Below are 23,584 nucleotides of genomic sequence, written 5' to 3' on the forward strand. Positions count from 1 at the left end.
GCTCGCATTGCGCAGGTCGGCCTCTTGCAGCCATGGACTCTCTTCGAGGCACCCGCAAGGTGCTACCCAACTACCTACTGGACGACTACGTGCCCGCACCCGACACCAGACCGTCGTCCGACCGTGCTTCCGGGACGTCACTTTCTCACCCGCCGTCCGCGGGCGAGAGCTCACGCCATGGTTCCGACACAGCTGCCGGCTTCGCAAACGCAGCCAGCAGTGCGGGAGATTTGAGCGATACTTCCGCTGGCGCTCTGGGATTCCTGCCTCGCAGGAAGAAGAAGTTGAGACAAGCTTGCGTCTATTGCCGAAGATCGCATCTGGTCTGCGAAGAGAAGCGTCCTTGCCATCGCTGCGTGAAACGAGGCATCGCGGATCGATGTGTTGATCCTCCGCAAGACGCACAGCTGCTGCCGGAAACCTCGTGGCCAGGTGCCGCAGAGACGAGCGCCGATGCTGATTCAACAGACGACGCCAGTATACCTTTGACATCGGCACTCGCTTCGACGCTCCCAGGATCGGATGGCGGACAGAAGAGGAAGAGAAAGACAAAGTCGGAGGCCCATCGCAGCAGCTCTGCCGAGTCGCATCGACAATACGGCCTAGCCGCGCCGCACTCCGACCAGCATTCATCCCGCGACTCGTTTGCCGAATCGCACACAGCGTCAACGTATGCTCAGCCTGCCAATTACGGACCCCACCATGCAGATCCTGCAACAAACGTGCAAGCATCCTCGCTGAGCAACGCAATACCGGCTCCTAGCATCTCCCATGATGCATCGATACCGAATTCGTTGGGCATGCAGTCAGAGCCGTTGGCAGCTAGGGGAGCGCCGTCGCAATTGCTCCAAGGGCAACCCATCTTCCAGCCCCCTTCCTCAGCAGAACTCGACTCGCTCTTCTCTACCTACTTTTTCGACGTGGCCGACGCGTTCAGTGGGAGGGAGAACGGTGTCCAACACCAAGGTATGCCTCCGCCTCATGCGGCAGCGCAGGGGTCTGCGCTCCACGCTCACCAGCAGGTCATCCACGCACCTGCTTCTCAACGCCACGATGGTCTTCGTAATGCTGGTGCAACTCCTCTGCAGGCTCCTCAGATGGGCCACTTGATCCCTGCAGGGGCTAGTCCGCGCTACTTTCGGTCACCGAATGAGGTAGGGTTCCCGCCGCACCATCAGGGGCGGCAATCTGATGCAAGCACCCACGCGCAAAGGAATCCGCCGACCTCGGCATCTACCGACGGCGAAGCAGCAACCTCTAGCAACTTGGCGGTCCTTTCTGCTCCGACAGCAGCAAGGCATGGCGCGAATGAACGGGAGACCAAGCCTCCTTCAAGTACCGACAGCCACGATTCACCAGGACGGCAGAGACCCGGCGACGTGTATGCTCCGTATCCCTATCGGAAGGGATATGCGTCTCTGATGCGATACATGACGGAGCAAAATTGGTCCGAGCAGTCGATTCGATCGGTGGAGGCGGCCTTGTGCAAGATTCGACGTCTTTGGTTCTCGTTGGAGGACAACATTCAGCCGTCGAGCATGATCCAGCTCCAAGCAGAGTGGGCGGGCAATGTGCGCTACTTTTCCGAGTCGGTGCTTCCCTTCACACCCATTCCAATGCTGGTCTGTCGCAAGGCTGGCGAAGTCTACGCGTCTAATCAGCTTGCGCAGGATCTTTGCGGGAGGACGAGGCAGGATATGACGGGTGGAAGGCTTTCGTGTTACGAGCTCATGACGGAGAGCTCGGCGTCCGGGTTCTTTCGACTGTACGGGCTCGCAGTCGGCGGACATCAGGCGGAAGATGGGACGTACATCCCCTCGGTGGGGAACACGACGCCTTTGTACTGGAATGCCGAGATCTTGCGGCCAAACGCTGATGGCAGCAGCACCGTCGTGCCGACGAGGGGCATCTTCGAGATGAAAATCGCACCTTGCGGACTGCCATCAGTTTTGGTGTGCTGTTTTGTTCCTCTGTCGTGACGAGTGTACGCGCGCAAAGTTGGCGTCTGCCAGCGGATATAACGCCTTCCTCGTCGAAGGATCGGATGTCTGCTCAAGCAGATTGACTCGACTCACTCCACGAAATGTACTTGTACTACTCCTGAGAGAATCGCAAGATCTCTGACCAGCAGAGATGTGTGTCTTCTTGGTCTTGGTCGTCGTCGTCCGGCGCAAAGCAAACCTGGCTTGAGTTGTCATCGTGTTCAGCCTGATGCGATCTGGTGGATTGCTGCGCCGGCAGGTTGTCAATCCAGCCGAAGGCATCGTCATCTTGGTCCGGGGCAAACACGACTGCTGGGACATCGGTGTGACCGCCTGGCTTTCGATTCGATCTGGCACGACTGGCAGCCGGCAAGTGTGTTTTGGACGGGGGATGGTAGTCCATGTCCAGCTTGGTCAGAAAGTTGACTAGGATGATCACGCTTGGCAGTGATTGTGATAGTCCGAGCTGTTGCAGCACTGGGTCGAGCTGGTCCGATTGCGAGGCGTGTGTTATCAGCGAGCGCATGGATGTGGCGATGCTGCTGATCAAAGGCACGATGTCACGTTGGCGGTGCTGCCAGGATCGGTGATAGACTTTTGCCGTCGGGGTATCGCGGAGCAACGTTTCGAACATGAGACGCGAAGTGGCTTGGCTGACCAGGTCGCGTAAGAGCAAGGGCAACGTCGTGAGTACGAAGAGCTCCCGGAGCGGCACAGCACGTCCTGTACGCAAGTCTTTCCATTCCAGGTGAACACGAAAGCGTCTGTTGCCTGTAAGGTGGACAGGGCTGCCCGCTGGGACCAGTGTGATGATGTCTACAGCGTCGCAGAGGCAAGATGCACGCGCTGGTCAGCGATAGTCCGCATCGTCCACCCTCTTGCATTATTGGAGACGTTGCCAGCTCACAAAGGTGTTCGACAGTTGGATTTGTAGCATGGTTGCCCGAGAACTCTTGACGCTCCGCGTCGCTGGCAGGCCGCGCGCTAAGGTCAGCAATGTTGAGCCAGCCTTCGCGAAGCTGGTATGAACTCCAAACTTTCAGTTCGATGGTCGGAAGATATGCTCGATCAGAGACTCAATTTCCCGAGCGTCAACTCACCGAACGGATATCTTCTGTCATCGGTTTTACCATTGCCAACAAGGAAGGGTCGTCTACTGCCAGTGTTTTAGAGTCTGGTGCCATGATGGTAGCAGTGACGACAAATTGATCGCCCACGTCCGCGGCCTGGACGATCGTTGTAGTTTTGTCATGAATGCTCGGATGCGGCAGGTCGAACCACGAGACGTACAAATGCACACCAAGGTGACTGGTCACGTCGAAGGACGACGGCAAGCTTGGCTCGGCTTGGCACGCTTCCTGGCTCTCGTGGCGCTTCATGGAGACAATGGAGGTGATGTCGCTGCGATGGTGAGCGGTATACACGGGACAGACTGGCTCGCTCGCTCACTTGGACTAGGCTCAGTCGGTTTCCGCCACAGGCCCCGGGACAGCAAGGCGTGGTCGGTGAAGCCACAATTCAGAGATTCGCCGTGGATTGCCAGGCAACGCAAGTGGGTTGGCGCTTCATTCGCTCTCGACTAGGTTGGTCGGATCACGAGCCGAAGGATGTGTGTCACCCCGCGTCGTATCATTGTCGGAAGTCACCGAAGCCGAAACGCTCGACACCAGCTTACTTTCGATGTGGCAGGTGTGTCAGATCGGCACCATGCGGTGTCCCCTCTTTTTTTTTCGTTGAATATGAAAATCACGCAGTGACGCGTGACGTGCGAGGAAAGGGTCTTTCTTCCGATTTGTGACCGTGCGTCGAGGGACACGCTGCACAACTTGGGGTGACTAAATTTGGTGTCCCGCATTGCGGACCCTGGGCCTGTGTAGAGGAGATACGAGGCGTCTCTGATTCCTTTGCGTGATCATCATCATCCACCATTCTGCACCTTAACGAAGCGAATTTGCTCTTTGAGGACCTGGATCTCGGAAGCTGCTCTTCGTGCAAGATGGCGTCTCTTTTCTACAAATCGAGCCCGTACGTGGTGCCTGGCGTCATCGACCTGACGCAACCTTCGCTGTGGATCGCCGTCGGTAGCATCTGCTTTAACCCGCTCTACTGGAACATCGTGGCGCAGAACGAGTATCACAACAAGACCATCACCAAGCTGCTCGGCGGGCGACGATACCTCGGGTGCTACCTGCTCGCCGTGTCCATCTTCTCGCTCGGCATCGTGCGTGACCACCTGTACAACGTCGCGCTCAAGCACCAGCCGACACACCCGCTGCTGCAACAGGCCTGGGTCAAACCCGCAGCGGCCGTATTGTTTGCGTCGGGCAACATCTTTGTGCTCTCGTCCATGTGGGCCTTGGGTGTCACTGGCACCTACCTAGGAGACTACTTTGGCATCCTCATGGAGAGCATCGTCACCGGCTTTCCGTTCAACGTGATGGCCAACCCCATGTACTGGGGCAGCTCGATGAGCTTCGTAGCCGTTGCTCTGTGGTTTGGCAAGCCTGCCGGGCTGCTGCTCAGCGTTCTTGTGGTGATCGTTTACACGCTGGCCCTCCGCTTCGAGGAGCCCTTCACGGCCAACATTTACAAGCAGGCGGACAAGAAGAAGAGGGCCGAAGCCGAAAAGCAGGCTCTTCTCGAAAGCGAGGGGCCCGCCTCTGGTACACGCAATCGCGGTAAGAGAACGCCTTCCAAGCCCAGAGCTTAGCGTCGGAAACGCTTGGCACGCGAAGCATTGCTGATCGCCCGCTTGGACGAGCAGGATGGTGCTCGCTTTGCCCAAAGAAAAAGGCTGCGACGACGGCGAGACGTTCAACAGCACCTCGACTCGTCGTTGACATGCCATATCCCCTTTCCCTTTGCACTAGATACCCGTTCTCACCTCCGCGCAGGGCTGTTGGCGAGCGGGTGTAGATAGCTTCACTAGCACTCAACGTGTGTACTTGTACCCTTTTTATGTTTTTTCAGCAGCTCAGCTCGCAACGTAGAGCATGCTGAGGCTCGCATACAGTGGCTGGGCGGTATGAGTTCAGAGTCGGCGTTGAGATCGCAGGGAGCTCGAGAGTCAAGTTAGCAGCTCTGAGCGAGCGGACCGGATCGGATCATAGCCAGATGAATCGATCGGACCTGAGCCGAGCTCGAAAGCGTTTTTCAACAGCAGCAACACGCGACGGTTCGGAACATGAGCCGTGAATTCTCGAGCAGGGCTTTTGTGAAACGATGCTGCTGATTTGTGCGGCACCAGTTGCGTGGGTCAAGGCAAGTATGCTCTTATACCGATGCTCTGTGACATTCAAAGACGACGACAGACATGTTGAAAGCAGAGTCAATGCCGCTGAATGGTGCAGCTGTCCGTGGCTGCTAGGGTGGTCCAAGGTCATTTCTTCAAGACGCACGACATCGGAACAGCCAGGCGAATCAATCGGTAACTGAAAAAGGCGAGAGAGAGAAGAAACGACGTTGGTCAGCGCGTTTCGAACCAACACAGCATTTGACCGTGTCCATGACGCTCCATGCTGTGCCGTGTTCGCACTCTGCTGCCTGTGAAAAGGAAAAGGGGCAAAGGGGAAAGAAAGGAGACCCGGCGCGTCTCTGCGCTGTAAAGTCACGTCGTTGTGTGTTGTATTTTTAGCTTTGTTACCTTTTGAAATTGGGGAAATTGCTGGGATTTCGTGTCGTCGCTACTCAGTATGGTGTGTGAGCGCGCTCTGCGTGAGTGTCTCACCCAAGGCTCGTAAAACAATCACAAAACCCCAAGGCTGGCTGGTGCTTTGCGTTCGAGCTTACACTCTGTAGAGGGGCTTGCTGCGACTTTACAGTCTCAGGGAACATGCGACACACACAACACAGGCAGGCTGGCCGCTTCGCTCCGATTTTGGACTTGGTGCAGAGTGTGTCGTCGCCGTTTGCATTTTGCTGCTCCTCAACCATCAACCTCGTATCCACTCCATTTCAGCATCTACCACACCCCCGCAGCACTCGTTCGTCGCGTACCTTTCTGCGCTACGCTTCTCTTTACGACAAACCAGTCCGCATCGAGCGCGTGCACCATCTTGCCTACGATCTCTTCAGCCGGCCTCTCGGATTCTCCCCCGCATCCGCGACCGTACAGCTTCATCCATCGGATTCGAGGTATAAGCGCAAATCCACCGACCATACGAACCGAACGACCTGTCAAAGCTTGTAGATACGCTATTGTTCAGCTGGAACGACCTACATTCGATCGCCGTAGACGACGGGCTTCAGCTGGTCTCATTTCCTAATACGTCACAGCTTCTCGTGCTCTCTAGAGTGCCGGCTAGACTATCACGTCCGTCGCTGATTCTCGATTGCATCTTACATCCCGGCCTACCATACCCTGTCCCCCAACTTGCGCCAATCAGCGCACCTTACCGGACAGCATCATGGCTGTAAGTTCCATCTATCGATATGCAATGCTTCACGGCGCAGCGCAACGCGCACGTCTCGATCGCATACGACCATTTGGGCAATTCGCTGACCGTCGCCTCTTCTTTTTGCCATCCCACAGGACCCAAGCGACTCCAAGGTCGCCGAGGTCTATGCCCGCATCCAGACCCAGCGCAGGATCATGGAAGGCAACCAAGCTTTGCGAGCAGCTACCAACAACCCCGACGTGATTCGTCAGGCAGAATCCCAGATTCGAGAAGCGCAGCGAAACATCTCCTATCTCCAGGAGTCGCTCAACAGTCTCAAATCGCGTCGTGCAAGCGGTGGCCCTGGCTTCCGCACCGGCAGTCCTACTGGCAGCACCACGCCTGCCGACTCTAGACAAAGCTTCGCCTCATCCAAGACCAGCGGCGGCGCCAGTTCCATCGGTCAAGCTCGCCCGTACCCAGGCGACAGCAGCTCCTCCTATCTTGGCTCCGATCCACCTTCGCCTGCCGTCAATCCTCGTCGCTATGATGGTCGCCCTCCTCCTCCTCCAACACACGACAACGGTGCCTATGCAGGTCCGGACGGATCCTACTCGCAGTACGCCAACCAGGGCCCGTACGGCGCCGCATACGCAGTCGGAAGTCCAGAGACATGGCAACCCGCGATGCATCGCATGGGCACCAGCGCGAGGCGAAACTTTACCAACCTCGATCTCATCAAGGACGAGACTCCTCACACCACCGCAAAGATCTCACGCATGCTCCACCAGCTCGAATTCAAGCTGCAGATCGAAAAGCAGTACAAGCAAGGCATCGACAAGATGGCGAAGCTCTACCAGGCCGAAGGTGATCGCAAAAGCCGCAACGATGCCGAGTCCAAGCGCATCGAGAGTCAGAGCAAGATCGTGCTGCTACAGCAGGCGCTCAAGCGGTACAAGCAGCTCCACGTCATGGAAGAGGAGGAAGACAACGCCAGCCCCGAGTCGGTCGAGAACAGAAAGCAGAACCTTCGCAAGCCGCTCTCCGGTACGCTCCAGATCTCGATCCGCAGCGCTCGCGATATCGACCACGCTCCTGTTCCACGAGGCTCTCGATCCGTCCGCGAGTCCACCGTCGTCATCAAGGTCGAAGATACGCCTCGCGCCCGCACCCACCCGAGCCGCAACGAGCGTTGGCAGGAAGACTTTGAAATTCCCGTCGACAACGCCAACGAACTCGAAGTCACGGTCTACGACAAGGTCGGCAACGCGCATCCCGTCCCCGTCGGCATGCTCTGGATTCGCATCAGCGACATTGTCGAGGAGCAGCGAAAGAAGAAATTCGGGCAGGTCCCCGATGCTTCCCAACACGGTCACGGCGCCAGCGAAGGCTGGGTCACTGCCGACAGCGTACAGCCGCGCGGCGGTCCCGGCGGCTTCGGTCCAGGCTCGGGTCTCAACGCGGATGGTGCCTACAACACACCCGCTGGCGTACCGGTGCAAAACGGCCCCACCGATGGTGTCGAGGCCTGGTTCGCCGTCGAGCCTGCGGGCGCTATCTACCTTCGCCTCAATTTCATCAAGCAAAACGTTCGCAAACGCCCCTACGACGCTCGCCTCGGTCGACAGGGCGCTTTCCGTAAGCGCAAGGAGGATGTCGCCGAGATCAACGGCCACAAGTTTGTGTCGCGGCAATTCTATCAGGTGCTCCGTTGCGCGCTATGCGGCGAGTTCCTGCTCAACGCTGCCGGCAGTCAGTGCGAGGACTGCCGCTACGCTTGCCACAAGAAGTGCGCGCAGAAAGTCGTCACAAAGTGTATCTCGAAGAGCAACGCCGAAGCCGATCGAGACGAGGTCAAGATCAACCACCGCATCCCGCATCGCTTCGAGCCCATCACCAACCTCAGCGCCAACTGGTGCTGCCACTGCGGCTATATTCTACCGCTTGGACGCAAGAACGCCCGCAAATGCTCCGAGTGCGACATTACCTGCCACACGGACTGTGCGCATCTGGTTCCAGACTTTTGCGGTATGTCGATGGAGATGGCCAATCAGCTGCTCAGCGATATCGAGACCATCAACCGCGTCAAGTCGTCGGCCAAGACGCAACAGCAGTACCAGCAGCCTCCCCAACAGCAGCAGCAGCTACCTCCGCCGTCATCGGCATCATCGCAAAACCTTTATGGAAATGGTGGCAACGCCATGGGCGCCGCCCCGCCCGGACGCGTCCCTGCTCCGCAATTGCCGCCTTTTGCCACCGCAGGTCCCGACGGCCGCATCTCTGGTCTCGAAAAGCAGACGCAACAGATGTCGCTCAAACCCGGCGCAGGCGAGCCTCCGTATGGCTCTGCCCCATCCCAGAGGATGCAGGCTGTTGAACAGCAGCAGCAGCAACGACCTGGTGCAGGCCCCAACTTTGGCGGTCGACCCCAACCGCCTCGGGTTGGCGAGGTGATGCCGCCTTCGTCTGCCGATGGACGCATGTCGGACATGTCACGCCCTCCTCGGCCTTTGCCGCAGCCGTCGAATGCTGGCTCGCCGATGCAGCAGCCACCGTCGCAGCAGCAGCAGCAGACTGGAATGTACGGCGCACGTCCTCAACCGCCTTCCGGATACGCACAGCAACCTGTCCCGTCCCAGCAGCAACCGCCGCAGATGCATCAGATGCCTCCATCGCAGTCTACGCTCAATGTCGTGCCGAGACCGCAGCAGCAGCAGCCTCAGCAGCCGCAATCGCAGGGACCGCCTTCTTCCGCCATCAATCAGCAGCAGCAACAGCACATGGGCGTTGGTGGCGGTGGCGCCATGGTGCCAGCTGGCGCTCCACAGCAGCAGCCTCCGCGAATGCTCCCCTCCTCACGACGCAAGATCGGTCTGGACGATTTCAACTTCCTCGCCGTGCTCGGCAAGGGTAACTTCGGAAAAGTCATGCTGGCCGAGGAAAAGCGTTCGGGCCACCTGTACGCCATCAAGGTTCTCAAGAAGGAGTTCATCATCGAGAACGACGAGGTCGAGTCGACCAAATCCGAGAAGCGGGTCTTCCTCGCCGCTGCACGGGAGCGACATCCGTTCCTGCTCGGTTTGCACTCGTGCTTCCAGACCACGACGCGCGTGTACTTTGTGATGGAGTACATCTCTGGAGGAGATCTCATGCTGCACATTCAACGAGAGCCTTTCACGCCGCGAAGAGCCAAGTTCTACGCTGCTGAAGTGCTGCTCGCGTTGGAGTACTTCCACAAGCAGGGGATCATCTATCGTGATCTGAAGCTGGACAACATCATGCTGACGCTGGACGGACATATCAAGGTGGCGGATTACGGGTTGTGCAAGGAGGAGATGTGGTATGGGAACACGACGAGCACTTTCTGTGGTACGCCCGAGTTTATGGCACCGGAGATCTTGCTCGAACAGCGGTACGGACGGGCTGTGGATTGGTGGGCGTTTGGTATTCTCATCTACGAGATGCTTTTGGGACAAGCGCCGTTCCGCGGTGACGACGAGGATGAGATCTTCGACGCTATCTTGGAAGACGAACCTCTGTATCCTCTTCACATGCCAGCCGATTCCGTCTCGATTCTGGAGAAGCTCTTGACGCGCGATCCTGCTCGACGTCTCGGTTCAGGTCCCACCGACGCCGCCGAGATCAAGGCTCACCCCTTCTTTAGGGATATCAACTGGGACGACATGTTCAACAAACGTGTACCCCCACCCTTCTGCCCCACTCTCAAGAACCCCAGCGACACCAGTTGGTTCGATACAGAGTTTACCTCGGAAAAACCTACGCTGACTCCGGTGCATTCCGTGCTCAGTGCTCAGGACCAAGCGGAGTTCCAGAGCTTCAGCTGGACGGCGCCTCATGTGCTTTAGTTGCAAGTGCAAGTAACAGATGTGTCTTTTTTTTTCATTGCCGGTGAATTGGGTGACAAGCGTTATCAGATCATGAGGGGGAAAGCTGACGTTGTGTAGAATGCGAGTGTGTGGAAAGTGTTACGACTGGTCCGAGGCGGTCTTTGCCGGTGCAGGTGGTTCGGCGCCGACGCTGGTATCGGAGCTGGCGCTGAATTGGCCGGACATCCGGGCGGATCTGGCGCCTGCAGGTCGAGGACCCCTGACGCCGCCCAAGCTGGTCCTCTTGCTGGTCGCGCCGGTGGCACCTCCGGAGCCCAGGGCGCCGAACTGCCGCGAGAGCCTGGCGACGTTGGAGAGGGGTTTGGTGTCGTCGTCCTCGAGTTTGGTGGACTCGGCCGTTTCGGATGCCGCGGAGATGGTCTCTGCTTCGAGCTGATGGGAGGAGGAGAGCATTCGATCGGTGAGTGGAGTTGGTGCGGCAAGATCGTCGTCCATTTTTTGCTGAGCAGTGGCGTTGCTGGACGAAGTATCGATCACTGGTGGCATGGCTTGAGTCTTTTCGCTGTCGGCAAGCTGCTTCTCTGGCAGGGGAGGTTGCTCTTCTGAGCGACCCATTTGCTCGACAAAAATCTTTGCTCCCTGCTGAAGGTCGCTGCCAATGCTCGAGCGCGAGATTCTCTGATCGACCGGCTTGGTCCTCTTTCGGATCGGCGTCGGCCTCTGCCAGCCTTTCTTGCCGTTTGGAGTGGCAACTTCCTTGAGCTTCTTCTCGACCAGCTCGGGGAAGATGGAATCGTAGTGCTGTACGAGATCCACAACGACGAGCGTTCCGATTTGGGACGACACCGTGTATGCCGTCTCCCTCTGGGGTCGTAACAGGGCTCGTCCAAACGCCAACCCGAGCTTGTTTGCGTACACTTCGTCTGATTCGGTCGACTCGGTCGAGAGCAAAAGCTTCCGAAGATGGCCGAAAATGGCATCGAGACAGGCAAGGTGGATTTTGGGAAGCTTGTTGAGGACTACGCGAAGGTCTTCCAGTACACCAGCCTTGATCTTGTCTCGAGTAGCATCGTCAATCTCCGGCTTCTTCGCTGGAGATGCAGAGACATTCGAGGAATCCGCGGCAATGTCCTCCCTTGCGACACCCTCTCTGGCACTGGGCATGGTCGGCGTGGTGGAAGCGAGCGCTTCGTGCTCCTGAGCATCAGCAGCACGATAGACAGAATCGATCTGATCCCAAAGGTCTTCGGTGATGAGGGAATACTCTAGCTCCAACAGCCACAGCTTGATGCAAGCAGCGAGAACGGGTGGATCGTAAGCATCGAGAAGCTTGTCTGGGATCGGATTGCCATCTGCGAGACTGGCGCCGTTGCCGCCATAGATACGATCGGCGAGGGAAGGGTTGAGGTGAGCGATCAGCGCATCTCGCAAGCGGTGGGTGATGGAAAGGGGCACTTCGAGGATCCATATCTTGCGCTTCTCTTTTCCGATCAGCTTGCTGTCCACTTCGCCTTTCTCTTCGGTGGATTCCGCGGCATCGTCGGTTTCATTCACAGGGGCAGATAGAGCTTTGACGAGCACGTTCCAACGCTCAGTGTCGGCGTAGGCGCGATCCAATGCAGCCAGAAGTGCAGTCAGGACTGGTGGCAGCGTAGCGAGCTGCTGTGAAGGATTCGACTCTGGAGCTGATCCCGACTGCTGACGCTCGAGTCGCTCGAGGTAATCAAGACGCTCAACCAGCGACAAATTGAGCCCAAATCCACCGTTCTTGACGAGCCATCCATGAGCCACGCCTTGAGCACCTGCCTTGCGACCGAGCGAGGTCTCGTCGTGATAGTACGGCTGGAAGCGTTCAATGGCGGGATGGAAGGGGCCTGTTCGAGCCTGGCGGATGAGGGCGCGTAGTTCGAGCGTGGGGTCCAGGCCCTGATGGATCTTGAAGGACCGCGCAGTCGACTGTTGCAGGATAGGACCTTGAGCCGAGATGGCCTGATTGTATGAGGCGAGCACCGACTGGACTGCACGGATGCGGTCGGCTTCCCAGCGCTGAGTAAGTCCGTAATGCTCGAAGAGGACCTCTTCGAGATGGCAACGGGTGCGATCGAGGTTGCGCACCGCCTCCTCATAGACCTTTTCTGCGTTGTCGGCGTCGCGCCTGAGCCTGAGATGACGAAGTTCGGCGGACACGACACCGCCGACAGCCGCCTTGATGGGCGCCGGCATCTTTTCCACTGCCGAGTTGACAAACGCCGAGATGGTACCGGATCGCTTGAGGCTGCTAGCGCTGGTCTCGGCAGCACTCAGCAGAGCTTGTCCTTCGGTCTCGGTGGGAAGCGGTGGTAGCTTAACTCCTGCAAAGTCGTTTTCGGCAGATGGTGAGGTCAGAGTCGCCGAGGTGGCCCGTTGCGAAAAGCCAAATTGCTTGCGGACCGTTTCTCGGCGTTTGAGCTTTTCAGCATCCGTCTCGTCCTCGTTGCCTTCGATCGACTTGTTGCTGCCAGCCGAGACGCTCCTGCGCTGAATGCCAGAGCCCGGTGGTGCTGGAGGTCGAAGCGTGCTATCGGATGACCTAGCAGGAGGTGATTGGACGCCATCAGATTCGTCGATGGGGGCGAAACGTGCATCGTCCTCTGCTTCGTCGGCGATGCGGCATTTGTTCTCGTAGCTATTTTTGAGCTTGTCGACCTCTGCCTTGTGACGTTCAAAGCGACCGAGAGTGGCATCGACGTGTTCCCAGCTCTGCGTGACGCGTTGTCGGTGATCGGCGGCCCACTTGCCAAAGGGTTCGAGGATGGACTTTTCGAGATGACGAGCGATTTTGCCGTGAGCGTTGGCGTGGGTGGTGTTGGTCTCGGCCTGGATCATTCGAAACGCACGCGAGGTGGCCGAGGTGTTGGCGGTGAAGCCTCGCGTCGAAGCGGTAGACGCATGGCCATCGATTGGCAGCACTTCGTGGAGGATCCCGGCCGCCTGCTTGAAGAAGGGAGCAGCGAACGAGGGGGGTGGTGGTGGGGTTGCCAGAGCCTCTGCATGGTTGTATTCAAGCTCTGCACGGTGCGCTACGAAGGCGAGGATGGACTCGTTCTCGTCGAGACCTGCCTGCAGCTTGGCGTAGAGGCTGTGTGCGCCTGGACGGTAGGAAGGATGCGTCCAGAACGAGTTTTGGAACGAAGGCGGATACACCACCGTCAAGGACGACGGCAGACTCATTCTTGGCGTGAGAAGATGATGAGTGTAATGCCGGCTTGGCCGATCAGCCAGACAGTCCTGCTCGGTGCGGTCGGAATTGCCGATCCCAGGTGACTGTGTGAAGATCAAGAGGTGTGCTGCTGATCTGGAAAGGTAAGAATCGAAGTGCGAGGAAAGCCTGGTTCCTGGAAAGAAGCCTACGGTTCGTTTTGAGCTTTGCGCCTTCAGCCGAGACCAACTCTTCCGTTCTGGCACACGCATGCAGTCAGAGAGTGTTGCTCTCTTGCTCAGAGGCAGTGCAAAGCGCACGCGCCCGTGCGAGGTCTCAAGTATTAAACAAACTATGTTATGTCCTATGGCCGCACAGTGGGGAATTCTGCTCTTACGGATCTCGGCGGCAAAATTTCCCTACCGAAAGGGTCCACCAAAACTCTTTTTCCCTTCCGAAAACTTCTTGAGCTCGATTCATGGCGGAGAGACTTCGTGTCACTCGTACCATCATCTCGAATCATACTTTCTAGCAGCTTCGCTCGGCCAAATCACTCTGTCAGGATGGATACCGGTCAGTTCGACGACGCTCCAAACCAGGAAGCGATCGAGCAGCCCACTTCACATCACCAGCAACACTCCGACCTGCAGGTTGCTCAGGACGAGGACACGCAACAATCACAGCGCGAACGTCGTCAAGAGATATCTGACCTGCTCCGACCATCATCGGATGGCGAAGCGTCAGATGATGAGGAAGATGACTACATCCAGGAAGAGGACGAGGAGGACTACGAGGACGACATGACTGGCTACGGTGCCGTTGAGGATGCCGATTGGGAGCTGGCAAGAGGCGACTTTACCAAACAGTTCAACCGATCGCGTCAGCTCGCAACGGCTATCAAGGCTTCTAGCGGCCCTGCCTCCGCATCAAGGTCGAGCACGGGTGCAGCAGCAGCAGCTACTTCTGCCACTCCTCTTCCTGCCATGAACCGTCGACGTCGACCACCACCAGCCGCAGCATCCTCGTCCGCCTCCAGCAAGCATTCTGCCGCTGCTGCCGGAGCTGCCGCCACCGCAGGTCCATCCACCGGCCAAACCCACACCGCTTCTCAGATGGAGTCGCTCTCCAAGTTCGCCTCCCGCGTTCGCGTCCAAGACATGTACGACCCATCCTCGGCCATCGGTGGAGGCGTCAACTCCACCGTCCCTCGAAAAGCCCTCGGTGGACGAGACGCCGTTCGAATCAAAGACAAAGCCGACCGCGCCACCGTCGAAGGCGTTCTCGATCCACGCACCATGCTCATCCTCTACAAGATGGTCAACCGCGGTCTGCTCGAATCCGTCAACGGATGCATCAGCACCGGCAAAGAGGCCAACGTCTACCACGCCACCACCGCCGCCACCGCCGAATCTCCATCCGAAAAGGGCAGCCTCGCACTCAAGATCTACAAAACCTCCATCCTCGTCTTCAAGGACCGCGATCGTTACGTCAGCGGAGAATTCCGTTTCCGCCACGGCTACGCCAAGCACAACCCACGCAAGATGGTGCGTCTGTGGGCAGAAAAGGAAGCACGAAACCTCAAACGAATGGTGTCTGCCGGGTTGCGAGCGCCGATCCCCGTCGAATTGCGAGATCACGTCTTGGTGATGCAGTTCCTCGGCGATTCCGAGGGTTGGGCTAGTCCACGCCTCAAGGATGCCGACGAGATGATCGGTCAGGATCCGCAGGAATGGGCGAGGCTGTATCGGGAGCTGTTGGCGAGCGTGAGGATCATGTACCACGAATGTAGGTTGGTACATGCGGATCTGTCCGAGTACAACATACTGTATCACGAGGGACATCTGTGGATCATCGATGTCAGTCAGTCGGTGGAGCACGATCATCCGAGAGCGTACGATTTCCTCCGGGCGGATATCGGACATGTTGACGAGTACTTTGCGAAGAGGGGTGTGCAGACGTTGGGGTTGAGAAGGACGTTCGAGTTTGTCGTCGGCGCACCGAAGGGCGAGGTGGCGAGGAAGGGAGGAAGGGCAGGATTGGAGAAACAGGACGCTGATTTCGATGAGGGCAAACCGAATCCGAATGAGAGACACGATGCAGAGCTCAAGCTGGAAGCGGACGCAGTGCCGGCTCCGGCTGCCAAGGACAAGGTCATCGGTGGAGGCGCATGGTACACCGGACTCAGCAACACCACCGCAATCACCGGCGGTTCCGCTACATCCAACGCCACCACTGCTGAAAGCGAGACTTCGCTCATCGAGACGCTTTCACAGCTCATGCATCAGCTCTCTGTCGAACCCGATCCCACTGCTGTCCCTGCCACAGCCACTGCGAACGGCGACAACGCCAGCTCTGCCGTCGACGCCAAGAACAACAACAATGACGACGACGAAGTCTTCAAAGCGACTTACATCCCCTTCTCCCTCCACGAGGTCGAAGATCCCGAACGCGAGATCGAGCTCCAGAAAACCCCCGCAAACCCCGTCACCACCCTCGACTCTGGACCGACGAAAGCTCCGCTATCCACCCTCCTCCCCACCAACTCAACCTCGATCGATTCCGAGTCAGATTCCTCGGGCTCCTCAGACCTCGACTCGGACTTCGACTCGGACTCGGAAGACACCCCCTCCCACCCGAAAGACAACAAACTCACAAAGGAACAAGCAAAAGCACTCAAGAAGGAAGCCAAACGCGAAACCAAAGCGGCCAACCGCGAAAAGCGTAAGACCAAGATGCCCAAGGCGGAGAAGAAGCGCAGGATGAAGCGAAACCACAAGTAAGAGAGAGCAGCGGCCCCGTTGAAGGAGGGGCCATTGCGATTTCATAACCAACATGGAGAGAAAGTTTTGTGCAAGGAAGAATGTGCGCGGATATTGTGTTCACTGCTGAGACGGTTGAGTGTGAGTGTGAGGGAATGATTTTGGCAAGTGTGGATAGAGGGACGAGCCCACACTCGTGCTGGACCCATCCTTCTGCGCTACCCCTTGCTGCTGATCACCCGACAGCTCACCCCGCGTCAAACTCGCATTATCTGCATCACCCAGCCCACCGGGCATAACCGGGAAATACCCCTCGTAGCTCTCCTTTCCCCCTCCCACAATCCCCAGATCCGGCGATCCAGGCGCATCCTCTTCGCCCTCATCAAACTCCTTCTTGACCGCCGCCACCGCCGGGCTACCATTGGCGAACTGGAACGACTGTTTGCGCAAGAACTCCAGCCCAAGAGGATCGACGTCGCTGGTGACGATGGCGTCGGTGTTGACGTCGACGATGCGTCGGGAGGGTGGAGACATGGCGTCGACGAGGGTGAGGGGGACGGGGGAGAAGGCGGGCGATGAGGTCGGGATGAATGCCGAGGTGGTGAAGGTAGTGCCGGGTTTTGGGGAGGTGATGCTGTTGGTGGTTGTGGGGACGGACGGTGGTGGCAACGGGGTGGTGGGGACGGCATCGGGGGCCAGAGGTGGGACGTTTGGGACGATCGGGTTTGTATCGACGACGACATGTTTGCTCTCGGCTTGTGGCGGTTCTGGCAGCGGTGGCGTCGACACCTCCTCTCCGGCCGCACCCCTCGTCGGCGTCTCACCATCCACCGCCATCGAAACATCCCCATCCTCCGGACGCGACTCGCTCTTCGCGGGCGTGACGAACGGATTTCCTGTCGTCCTCGCCTTGGAGGGCGAATCCCTCCTGCCCGCTGTCCTCGTCGGAGTCTTGGTGGGGCTCGCAGCGCGTCTCGCTTGCGGCGTCGACGTGGCACTGTCAAACGCACCCTGTCGGGTCTTCAACGGTGCTCTGTCACGAAGGACTCTTCCAGCGGCCAAGTTGGCGGGACTGTTGATGGCGCTTGCGGCGCCGCCTGCTCTAGCGGACGCTGCAGCCGCTGCACCGCGCAGAGGCGTAGCAGTGGCACCCAGAGCAACAACATTGCTCTTGCCACACGCCTGTTCAAACGCAGCGAAAACCTTGGACGTCAACGCCAACCACGGTACCAGCTCCGCCTGTCTCCTCTTCGGCGTCGTGTTCGTACTCCCCACTCCACCCGACTCGGCAGCCGCGGCGTGTGCCGCCATCTTCTTGGCCACCTTTTCCACCGCGATCAGATTCTCCAACTTCCAGTACTCAGCCTCGCCCTCCCCTCCCGCCGCACCCGTCGTCGACGCTGAAGCGGCACCATCGCTCGTCGCCAACCCGGTCACATGTGCCAACGCAGCCGAGCACAACGCACGATCGCTGTATCCTCCCTCCAACACCGATACGAGTTTGCCGCCCGCGTGCGATTCCGCAAAGCGCACCGCATCGCGCGCAAACGTGTGGTAGAACGAGGGTGGGACGTGCTTGCCGTGGCGTTGCATGCCGGGGTACTCGTAGGCGCAGGCATCAAAGCCAGCCGAGATGAGGACGAGCGTGGATTCGGCGGTGGCGGAGGTGGCGGAGAGGAAGCGCGCGGCTTTGTGGAAGAGGATGGCGTACTTTTCGTCGTAGAGCCGGCGGAAGTCGGATTCGGATCGATAGTGGTCCAGGTGAACTGCGATCGCAAAAGGGAAGCAACTTGTATCGGTGGTCAGCATAAGCTCCGTCGATACCTGAGATTTCTGCCATGCTCGCCGATTCGGAACGCCTCATGTCGCAATCACGTCGGCCGGTACCATCGCATCCGCGATGCTCCAGCGGACTCGAAGACAGCTTTACGTCACAAGACTGCCGAGCGAACTACGCCAGACCTTCTTCAGACCTTTTACCATTTTGCTTCTTACTTCATCCTTGACGTCCCGCATTCGGGCCCCCACAAAAAAGTACTTACCGTTCCATATCCACTGACCGTGTGCGCCCTCGACACACGTGCTTGCATCCTTGATCATGTTGGCATCTCCATCCTCGCACGGGAACGACTCGATATCGTGCAACGAGCTGTAGAACAACCTCAACGCTCTCGGACCCGCCTGCCTCCTCACGTCGGCCTCATCCTGCTCTGTCAACGCCACTTTGGCGAGCCTGCTGGCGTGTGCACGGCCGCTGCCACCAGCTGCGACGAGGGCTTGGCGCGCTCGCTCGAGCGCAGCAGCGCGCAGGCTGGAGATGCGTTCGGCGCGCTGGTCGTCGTGCTTGTTGGCGTCGGCGTTGATGCGCCAGGCGAGGTTCTGGGTGCCGTTGCCGTGGTGGAGGTCGATGTCGAAGATGACGATGCGGTCTATGGCGTGTTCGAGGTAGGCGTGGGCAGAAGCGACGATGGCGTTGTTGACCCAGCAGAAGCCTTGGGGTGTAGAGCCGGAGCAGTGGTGACCGGGTGGTCGGCTCAGAACAAATGCACGCTTGGCGGCAGGAGCTGGATCAGCTGAAAGTTTGGGTGAGTGAGCCGAGTCTTCAACGTGAATCTCGCTAAGGACCGACGGTTTCGATGATGTGGTCCCCGTCGATGCTGCTGCCGCTGATACGACTCGGTCCACCGCCTCGCAGCAAGCACCCATCGCATGACGGATAGCCTGGCCCGATCCACCGTCCTGGCCACCATGGTCATCGGGACCCGCGAGATACAGGTCACCCTGAGGCAAGTGCTCCGGCACCTCGGAAAGATGCATGGCATCGTCTCCCTCTCCATCGCTAGAAGTGTACGCCTCGCTGTCCTCGGGGATCGACTTTGCTGGCGACGATTGTGTTGGCTTACGATGTGAAAGCGGTGGATGATTTGGCGCTCGACTGCAAAGGTATTCGAGGTAAGCGGCGTGAGAGGTGCGCACTGGCGATATGGGCGATGGGCCCGGTTGCGCCTGCTGCTGCAGTGACGGGTCAGACGCGATGGATGCAGGGGTAGGCGTGGTTTCGCGTTCGGGCTTGGCATCAGCTGGGTCGAGCGAAGATCGCAGTGCTGCAGATGGCGGCATAGAGGAAGCTGCACGTGCATCTCGTCGCTTCTGCTTGGCTTGGTCGTAGGCGCTTTCTAGAACGGTGACGAGCTCGTCCGAGTGCGCATGCGCAAAAGCAACGGCAGGATGAGGTGGGTCGAGCGGCAGGGACCTTGTCGAGTGAAGGACGCGGAACTTTTGCAACTGTGCCGTTACAGCCGGCTGCTGTACCTGAAGCGACTGTGACTGGACAGTGAGGGAGCTTAGTCGCGCTACGAGATCGTCGTCTTCAGTAGCGGAAGTATGGTTTGCCGATGCTGGCTGCGCTGTCGCAGCGGACGTAGTGGCCGACAATTGAGATGGCGTGGACAGATCGAATACGTTCTGCTGTTGAATAGGAGCTTTGGTGGGGGAGTGCTGCGTTGTGTGTGTCGGCAGTGGCGGCTGCTGTGGCCGGTCTGACGTTGTCTTTCCGATGGCGGTCGCAATTCCGAGGAGGACAGCACGGATGCGCTCCGGTCGTTCTACGATGAGGCTCTTATCGACGCCGCGTACATATCTATGGTTGAGCACGGAGGGCGCCAGCAGGATATCGAGCTCTGCGCCAAGCTGTGTGGGAGGTGTGCTCGCTTCGGCGCTTGTGACAGGTAGCAAGCTTGACGATGCTGCACCGGGAACATCCATACCAGCGGATGCAGTTGGTGCGGGCAGAGGTGCCTGTCCGACATCCATCTGGAATGCCTGGTGCGACATGGTGGGCAGCGGTGGGACCGACTCGTTGGAGGGTGTGTTGGATGCTTCTGGGGTATTAGCTCGCGAGCGGTTGGGTATCTTGACGATGAAGACCATAGCCGTCGTCGACGATGCGTGTAGTGTACGCCGGTGATGGTGATGGTGATGGTGATGATGATGATGATGATGATGATGAAGATTAGCTGTACGACATGCTGCCGCGCATGATCCGAGTGTTGATCTTTCGACGCGTTAAGAGACAGAAAGACAAAATTGGCTGCGCCTGCACGTCACGTCGATCCTCTCTCGCCTTTGTGCATTTTCACAGGCAGCTTAGGGCAAAAAGTCCCAGAATTAAAATCCAAAAAGGAAATGCTCCTTACCTGGGTCGAACAGGTGACCTTTCGAATAGCGGATAGGACGGGGGTCCCAAATGCGAAGAACTGAAATCTTCAGTCGAACGCTCGTACCAACTGAGCTAAAGAAGCAAGTTGTTTGGAGTGCAAGTACAGGTGTTAATCTACTGTATCAGGAGACGGATTGATGCCTCGTCTATGCCTCCACATTTCTGTGGCTTGCGTCCGTGCTCAGTGATGGCACGAGGCATGTCTACTGGATGAACAGCATCGGCTTGTACCTCCATCCATCCTCGGTCCTACCTCCATCCCTCTTCCGACTTCAAAGATGTCAGCCTCGCTCATCACCCGCCAGCACATGCTGCTGCGTAGTCAAGCAGCCGCATCCGCATTTCGCATTCACGCGGTCACTCCCGTTGTTCCCAACACCGCACGAAGCTTTCACACTCGTCCCGATCAGACCTTCAGACAATGGCCGCTCAAGTCGTTGGGCGGAGGACTGGTTGCAGCGGGTAGCGGATGGTACTATCTCGGCAACCCCACCGACGATGCAGCACGAAGCTTTTCCGTGCACTCTCCTCTCGAGTCGGACAGAGGTGATGGCAATTCGGTCGACGGATCATCCACGCTGCTGCGTCCAGCATCGCCTGCCGCACCTCGAAGACAGACCGTAACGCTGGTGTTCCTCACCTCGCAATCTTCTAGCAATGGGTTGGTCAAGAGTCTGGTGTCCAACTTTGGCGGGGGAGGGGGTGAACGGGAGAAGTGGTTTCCTTGGATTGGGTATTTCCGCGAAGCAGGGTACGATTGTCTTCAAATGAACCTCGCGCTACCTGGCAACGACGGCAGCGACACAGGCTCTCACTCGAAATCAGACAGTACCACCGCTCGACTCGCCGACGAGCTGCACGAACAGATCAGGCTGAGCAACTTGCAACGTCAACCCGTCCTGTTCGTCCATCACACCTCCGATTCCAACCCAGAGTCGACGAGTCAAATCGTCAGCTCGTACATCGAACCCACCTCCACCAGAACAGGTGGAGGAGGAGGAAGAGGGACGTCGTTCTGGAGCAAACTCTTCGGAGGTGGGGGGATGTTCGGTGGTAGACCGGCCATCTCCGGTCTCGTGGTGATCTCGGATCTCGACGACGCTTCGGCGCTGACCTTGTTCGGCAAGCATCCGAAGCTCAACACGCTCATCGTGGCCAACGGTGGTGCGAGCACGAGCAACCATGAGGGAAAGGTGACGGTGATGGATGCTCAGGGCAAGAAGCACGATGGCGTTGTGAAGGACATTGAGCGCTGGTTGATCAGTCAGGGTTACGAGGGTTGATGCGAGGGGGAAGCGTTCTTCACAGGCTGTGCGAGTGTATAACCGTGAATGCTATTATGCAAGGTCTGAAGAGTTGTGAAGGTGTGGATGTGTTGTATGCTTGGTCACGTTTCACTCGGGTATCGCTGTGTTGGAGTTGATAGGCTGTGCTGTGGAATCGATGGGCTTTGACTTTTCCTCTAGTGTTGTGTGTCTGGACCAGTCTGGGGTGTTGACGGCTGTGCTCGGCGAGTCGTTTGCTTGTTCGAGGTCGGCCTCTCTTCCTGCTGATGCTGGTAACGCCGTAGCTGGATTCGACTGCATTTCTTCTGGAGACGTTTCCTGTTCTCGGAGCCTTCGACGCGCGGCTTTTGGGTTGAGAAGGAGGTAGCATGCAAAGATGCCTAGCTCGAGCACGACGATCCCGATGTAGCTGTTTCCAAAAGCAAAGAGCGAAATGCGTTAGCCTCTATCATCACGCCCTTCGATCCGCATCCCCGTTCTGGTTCGGACTTACTTTGCAGCAGCAATCCCATCGAAACTGCTCTTGAACACCAAGCTCAACAAACTAAACACACCACCTGCACAATCGATCGCCAAAAACCACAAACTGATCCCCCTCACCTCCTTCAACCTCCAAATCTCGTAGTACTGCGGAACCAACCCGACCACGATCAACACGGCTCCTACGATTCCCATGGTCTTTGTCGCTGCAGTCGTACCTCTACTCTCGCCCAACCTGCACAAAAAGTAGAACCCGACCTCGCATCCTCCCGCTATCAACCCGGTGGCTACCGCACCGACGATGCATTTGCGTGTGGAAACTCCGTGTGAGTACCGCCAACATTGAGCCATAGCGATGATGGCAAAGGTGGAGAAGAGTTGCGGTTGGATGATGAGCGGGATGTTGATGTTCTGGACGACGAGGTAGGTGCCTTGTGGGATGGAGCCGGCGACCCAGATGAGCAGGAGGTAGGCCGAGAGTCCGTCAGTGTCCTTGGCTCGGTAGGACTTGATGATCTGCGGGACTAGTTGGAATGACCAGAGCACTGTACCGATCGTTCCGAGCACACTGGAGGGTGAGGAACGAGGAGGATGGATGAGTTTGTTGCGGAAGCAAAAGAAAACAAAGGTGACGAGGTAGAATGTGAGGACTTACTTTTCGGCGACTGCGTTGGCAGGCATCTTATGACTGCAGGATTAACTTCCGAACGTTGGGCGGGGTGCTGAAGCTGGAAAGCGCTATCGAAGTATCATATCGTGAATGCTGTTGATGGTTGTCGAGAAGCTAGCCCTCCAGTTGCCTGTCTGTGCGAACAACTTGAGCCTCCCCGGATAAATGAAGCCACGTGCCGAGTCGAGGACTTAGATCTCGCTCGCTGCTCGTCGAACGTGTGTGTGTGGAGCCGGCTGTCGATGGTGGTAGGCAAGAACGTAACAAGTTGAGAGAAGAACATGCTGCCAGGGTTTTCCGGGCTCGCGATGCCCAAAAAGTACGTAACAGCAACACGGAGCGGAGATAACCGCTTTACCAAGTGTGTGTGTGGCTTGGCACAAATCACGCGTCGATTTGCAAGACGCCGATGTGTCTGTCAGACAGAGGCAGTTACGGCGCATATGGCGCGCGCTCTTGGACGTGTGTGCATCGGTCATCGGAAGGAGTGCCGTGCAAAGCTGCGCGATCCTGCATCATGTCGTTGGGTGGCGTCTTGCGGGCAATCGCTTTTGGAAAACCCTTGATCAGGTAGAGTCGGATTGATCGACCGTCGTCGGCTAGGGCCATAATGCATTCTACCATCGAATCGAGTTCGATTATGCTAAAACCACTTTTCTAGCGTTGAACGAGACCCTGTCTCTTCGTACCAAGGCAAGTGGGTCTAAAGGGACCGCGCATACAAGTGAAGTGGGTTCAGCTTGGATCGATATTGAGGTCAATCTTGTGGTGATCACCAAACGAGGA

General features: G+C 57.8%; 9 protein-coding genes and 1 non-coding gene across 10 annotated transcripts; 4 read left to right on the top strand and 6 right to left on the bottom strand.

Annotated features, from left to right (window-relative positions):
- Positions 1-32: 32 nt before the first annotated feature.
- On the top strand, positions 33-1,979 carry PHSY_002255 (potential fungal zinc cluster transcription factor; the record flags this gene model as incomplete). The annotated part of the gene is made up of 1 exon (XM_012332879.1): positions 33-1,979. One exon carries the CDS (start codon positions 33-35, stop codon positions 1,977-1,979), a length of 1,947 nt encoding a protein of 648 aa, XP_012188269.1.
- A 115-nt stretch (positions 1,980-2,094) lies between these two features.
- On the bottom strand, positions 2,095-3,837 carry PHSY_002256 (hypothetical protein; the record flags this gene model as incomplete). The annotated part of the gene is made up of 3 exons (XM_012332880.1): positions 2,095-2,753; positions 3,088-3,383; positions 3,629-3,837. 3 exons carry the CDS (start codon positions 3,835-3,837, stop codon positions 2,095-2,097), a joined length of 1,164 nt encoding a protein of 387 aa, XP_012188270.1.
- A 141-nt stretch (positions 3,838-3,978) lies between these two features.
- Positions 3,979-10,224, top strand: PHSY_002257 (protein kinase; the record flags this gene model as incomplete). Its single annotated transcript, XM_012332881.1, has 4 exons — positions 3,979-4,660; positions 5,230-5,409; positions 5,941-6,116; positions 6,514-10,224. The coding sequence occupies 4 exons, from the start codon at positions 3,979-3,981 to the stop codon at positions 10,222-10,224; spliced, it is 4,749 nt and encodes a 1,582-aa protein (XP_012188271.1).
- Positions 10,225-10,344: 120 nt separating this feature from the next.
- Positions 10,345-13,656, bottom strand: PHSY_002258 (potential GTPase activator; the record flags this gene model as incomplete). Its single annotated transcript, XM_012332882.1, has 1 exon — positions 10,345-13,656. The coding sequence occupies one exon, from the start codon at positions 13,654-13,656 to the stop codon at positions 10,345-10,347; it is 3,312 nt and encodes a 1,103-aa protein (XP_012188272.1).
- A 291-nt stretch (positions 13,657-13,947) lies between these two features.
- Positions 13,948-16,164, top strand: PHSY_002259 (protein kinase; the record flags this gene model as incomplete). The annotated part of the gene is made up of 1 exon (XM_012332883.1): positions 13,948-16,164. The coding sequence occupies one exon, from the start codon at positions 13,948-13,950 to the stop codon at positions 16,162-16,164; it is 2,217 nt and encodes a 738-aa protein (XP_012188273.1).
- A 99-nt stretch (positions 16,165-16,263) lies between these two features.
- PHSY_002260 (likely histone deacetylase) lies at positions 16,264-17,952 on the bottom strand (the record flags this gene model as incomplete). The annotated part of the gene is made up of 1 exon (XM_012332884.1): positions 16,264-17,952. The coding sequence occupies one exon, from the start codon at positions 17,950-17,952 to the stop codon at positions 16,264-16,266; it is 1,689 nt and encodes a 562-aa protein (XP_012188274.1).
- Positions 17,953-18,069: 117 nt separating this feature from the next.
- On the bottom strand, positions 18,070-20,073 carry PHSY_002261 (histone deacetylase complex protein; the record flags this gene model as incomplete). The annotated part of the gene is made up of 1 exon (XM_012332885.1): positions 18,070-20,073. The coding sequence occupies one exon, from the start codon at positions 20,071-20,073 to the stop codon at positions 18,070-18,072; it is 2,004 nt and encodes a 667-aa protein (XP_012188275.1).
- A 256-nt stretch (positions 20,074-20,329) lies between these two features.
- On the bottom strand, positions 20,330-20,444 carry PHSY_007598. Its single transcript has one exon. It is a non-coding gene; the product is annotated as a tRNA-Phe (tRNA).
- Positions 20,445-20,670: 226 nt separating this feature from the next.
- PHSY_002262 (nucleosome assembly protein) lies at positions 20,671-21,645 on the top strand (the record flags this gene model as incomplete). Its single annotated transcript, XM_012332886.1, has 1 exon — positions 20,671-21,645. The coding sequence occupies one exon, from the start codon at positions 20,671-20,673 to the stop codon at positions 21,643-21,645; it is 975 nt and encodes a 324-aa protein (XP_012188276.1).
- Positions 21,646-21,756: 111 nt separating this feature from the next.
- PHSY_002263 (hypothetical protein) lies at positions 21,757-22,809 on the bottom strand (the record flags this gene model as incomplete). Its single annotated transcript, XM_012332887.1, has 3 exons — positions 21,757-22,057; positions 22,463-22,696; positions 22,784-22,809. 3 exons carry the CDS (start codon positions 22,807-22,809, stop codon positions 21,757-21,759), a joined length of 561 nt encoding a protein of 186 aa, XP_012188277.1.
- Between the last annotated feature and the right edge of the window lie 775 nt (positions 22,810-23,584).

The sequence above is a fragment of the Pseudozyma hubeiensis genome (assembly GCF_000403515.1).
Source record: "Pseudozyma hubeiensis SY62 DNA, scaffold: PHS22, whole genome shotgun sequence".
NCBI lineage: Eukaryota > Fungi > Basidiomycota > Ustilaginomycetes > Ustilaginales > Ustilaginaceae > Pseudozyma > Pseudozyma hubeiensis.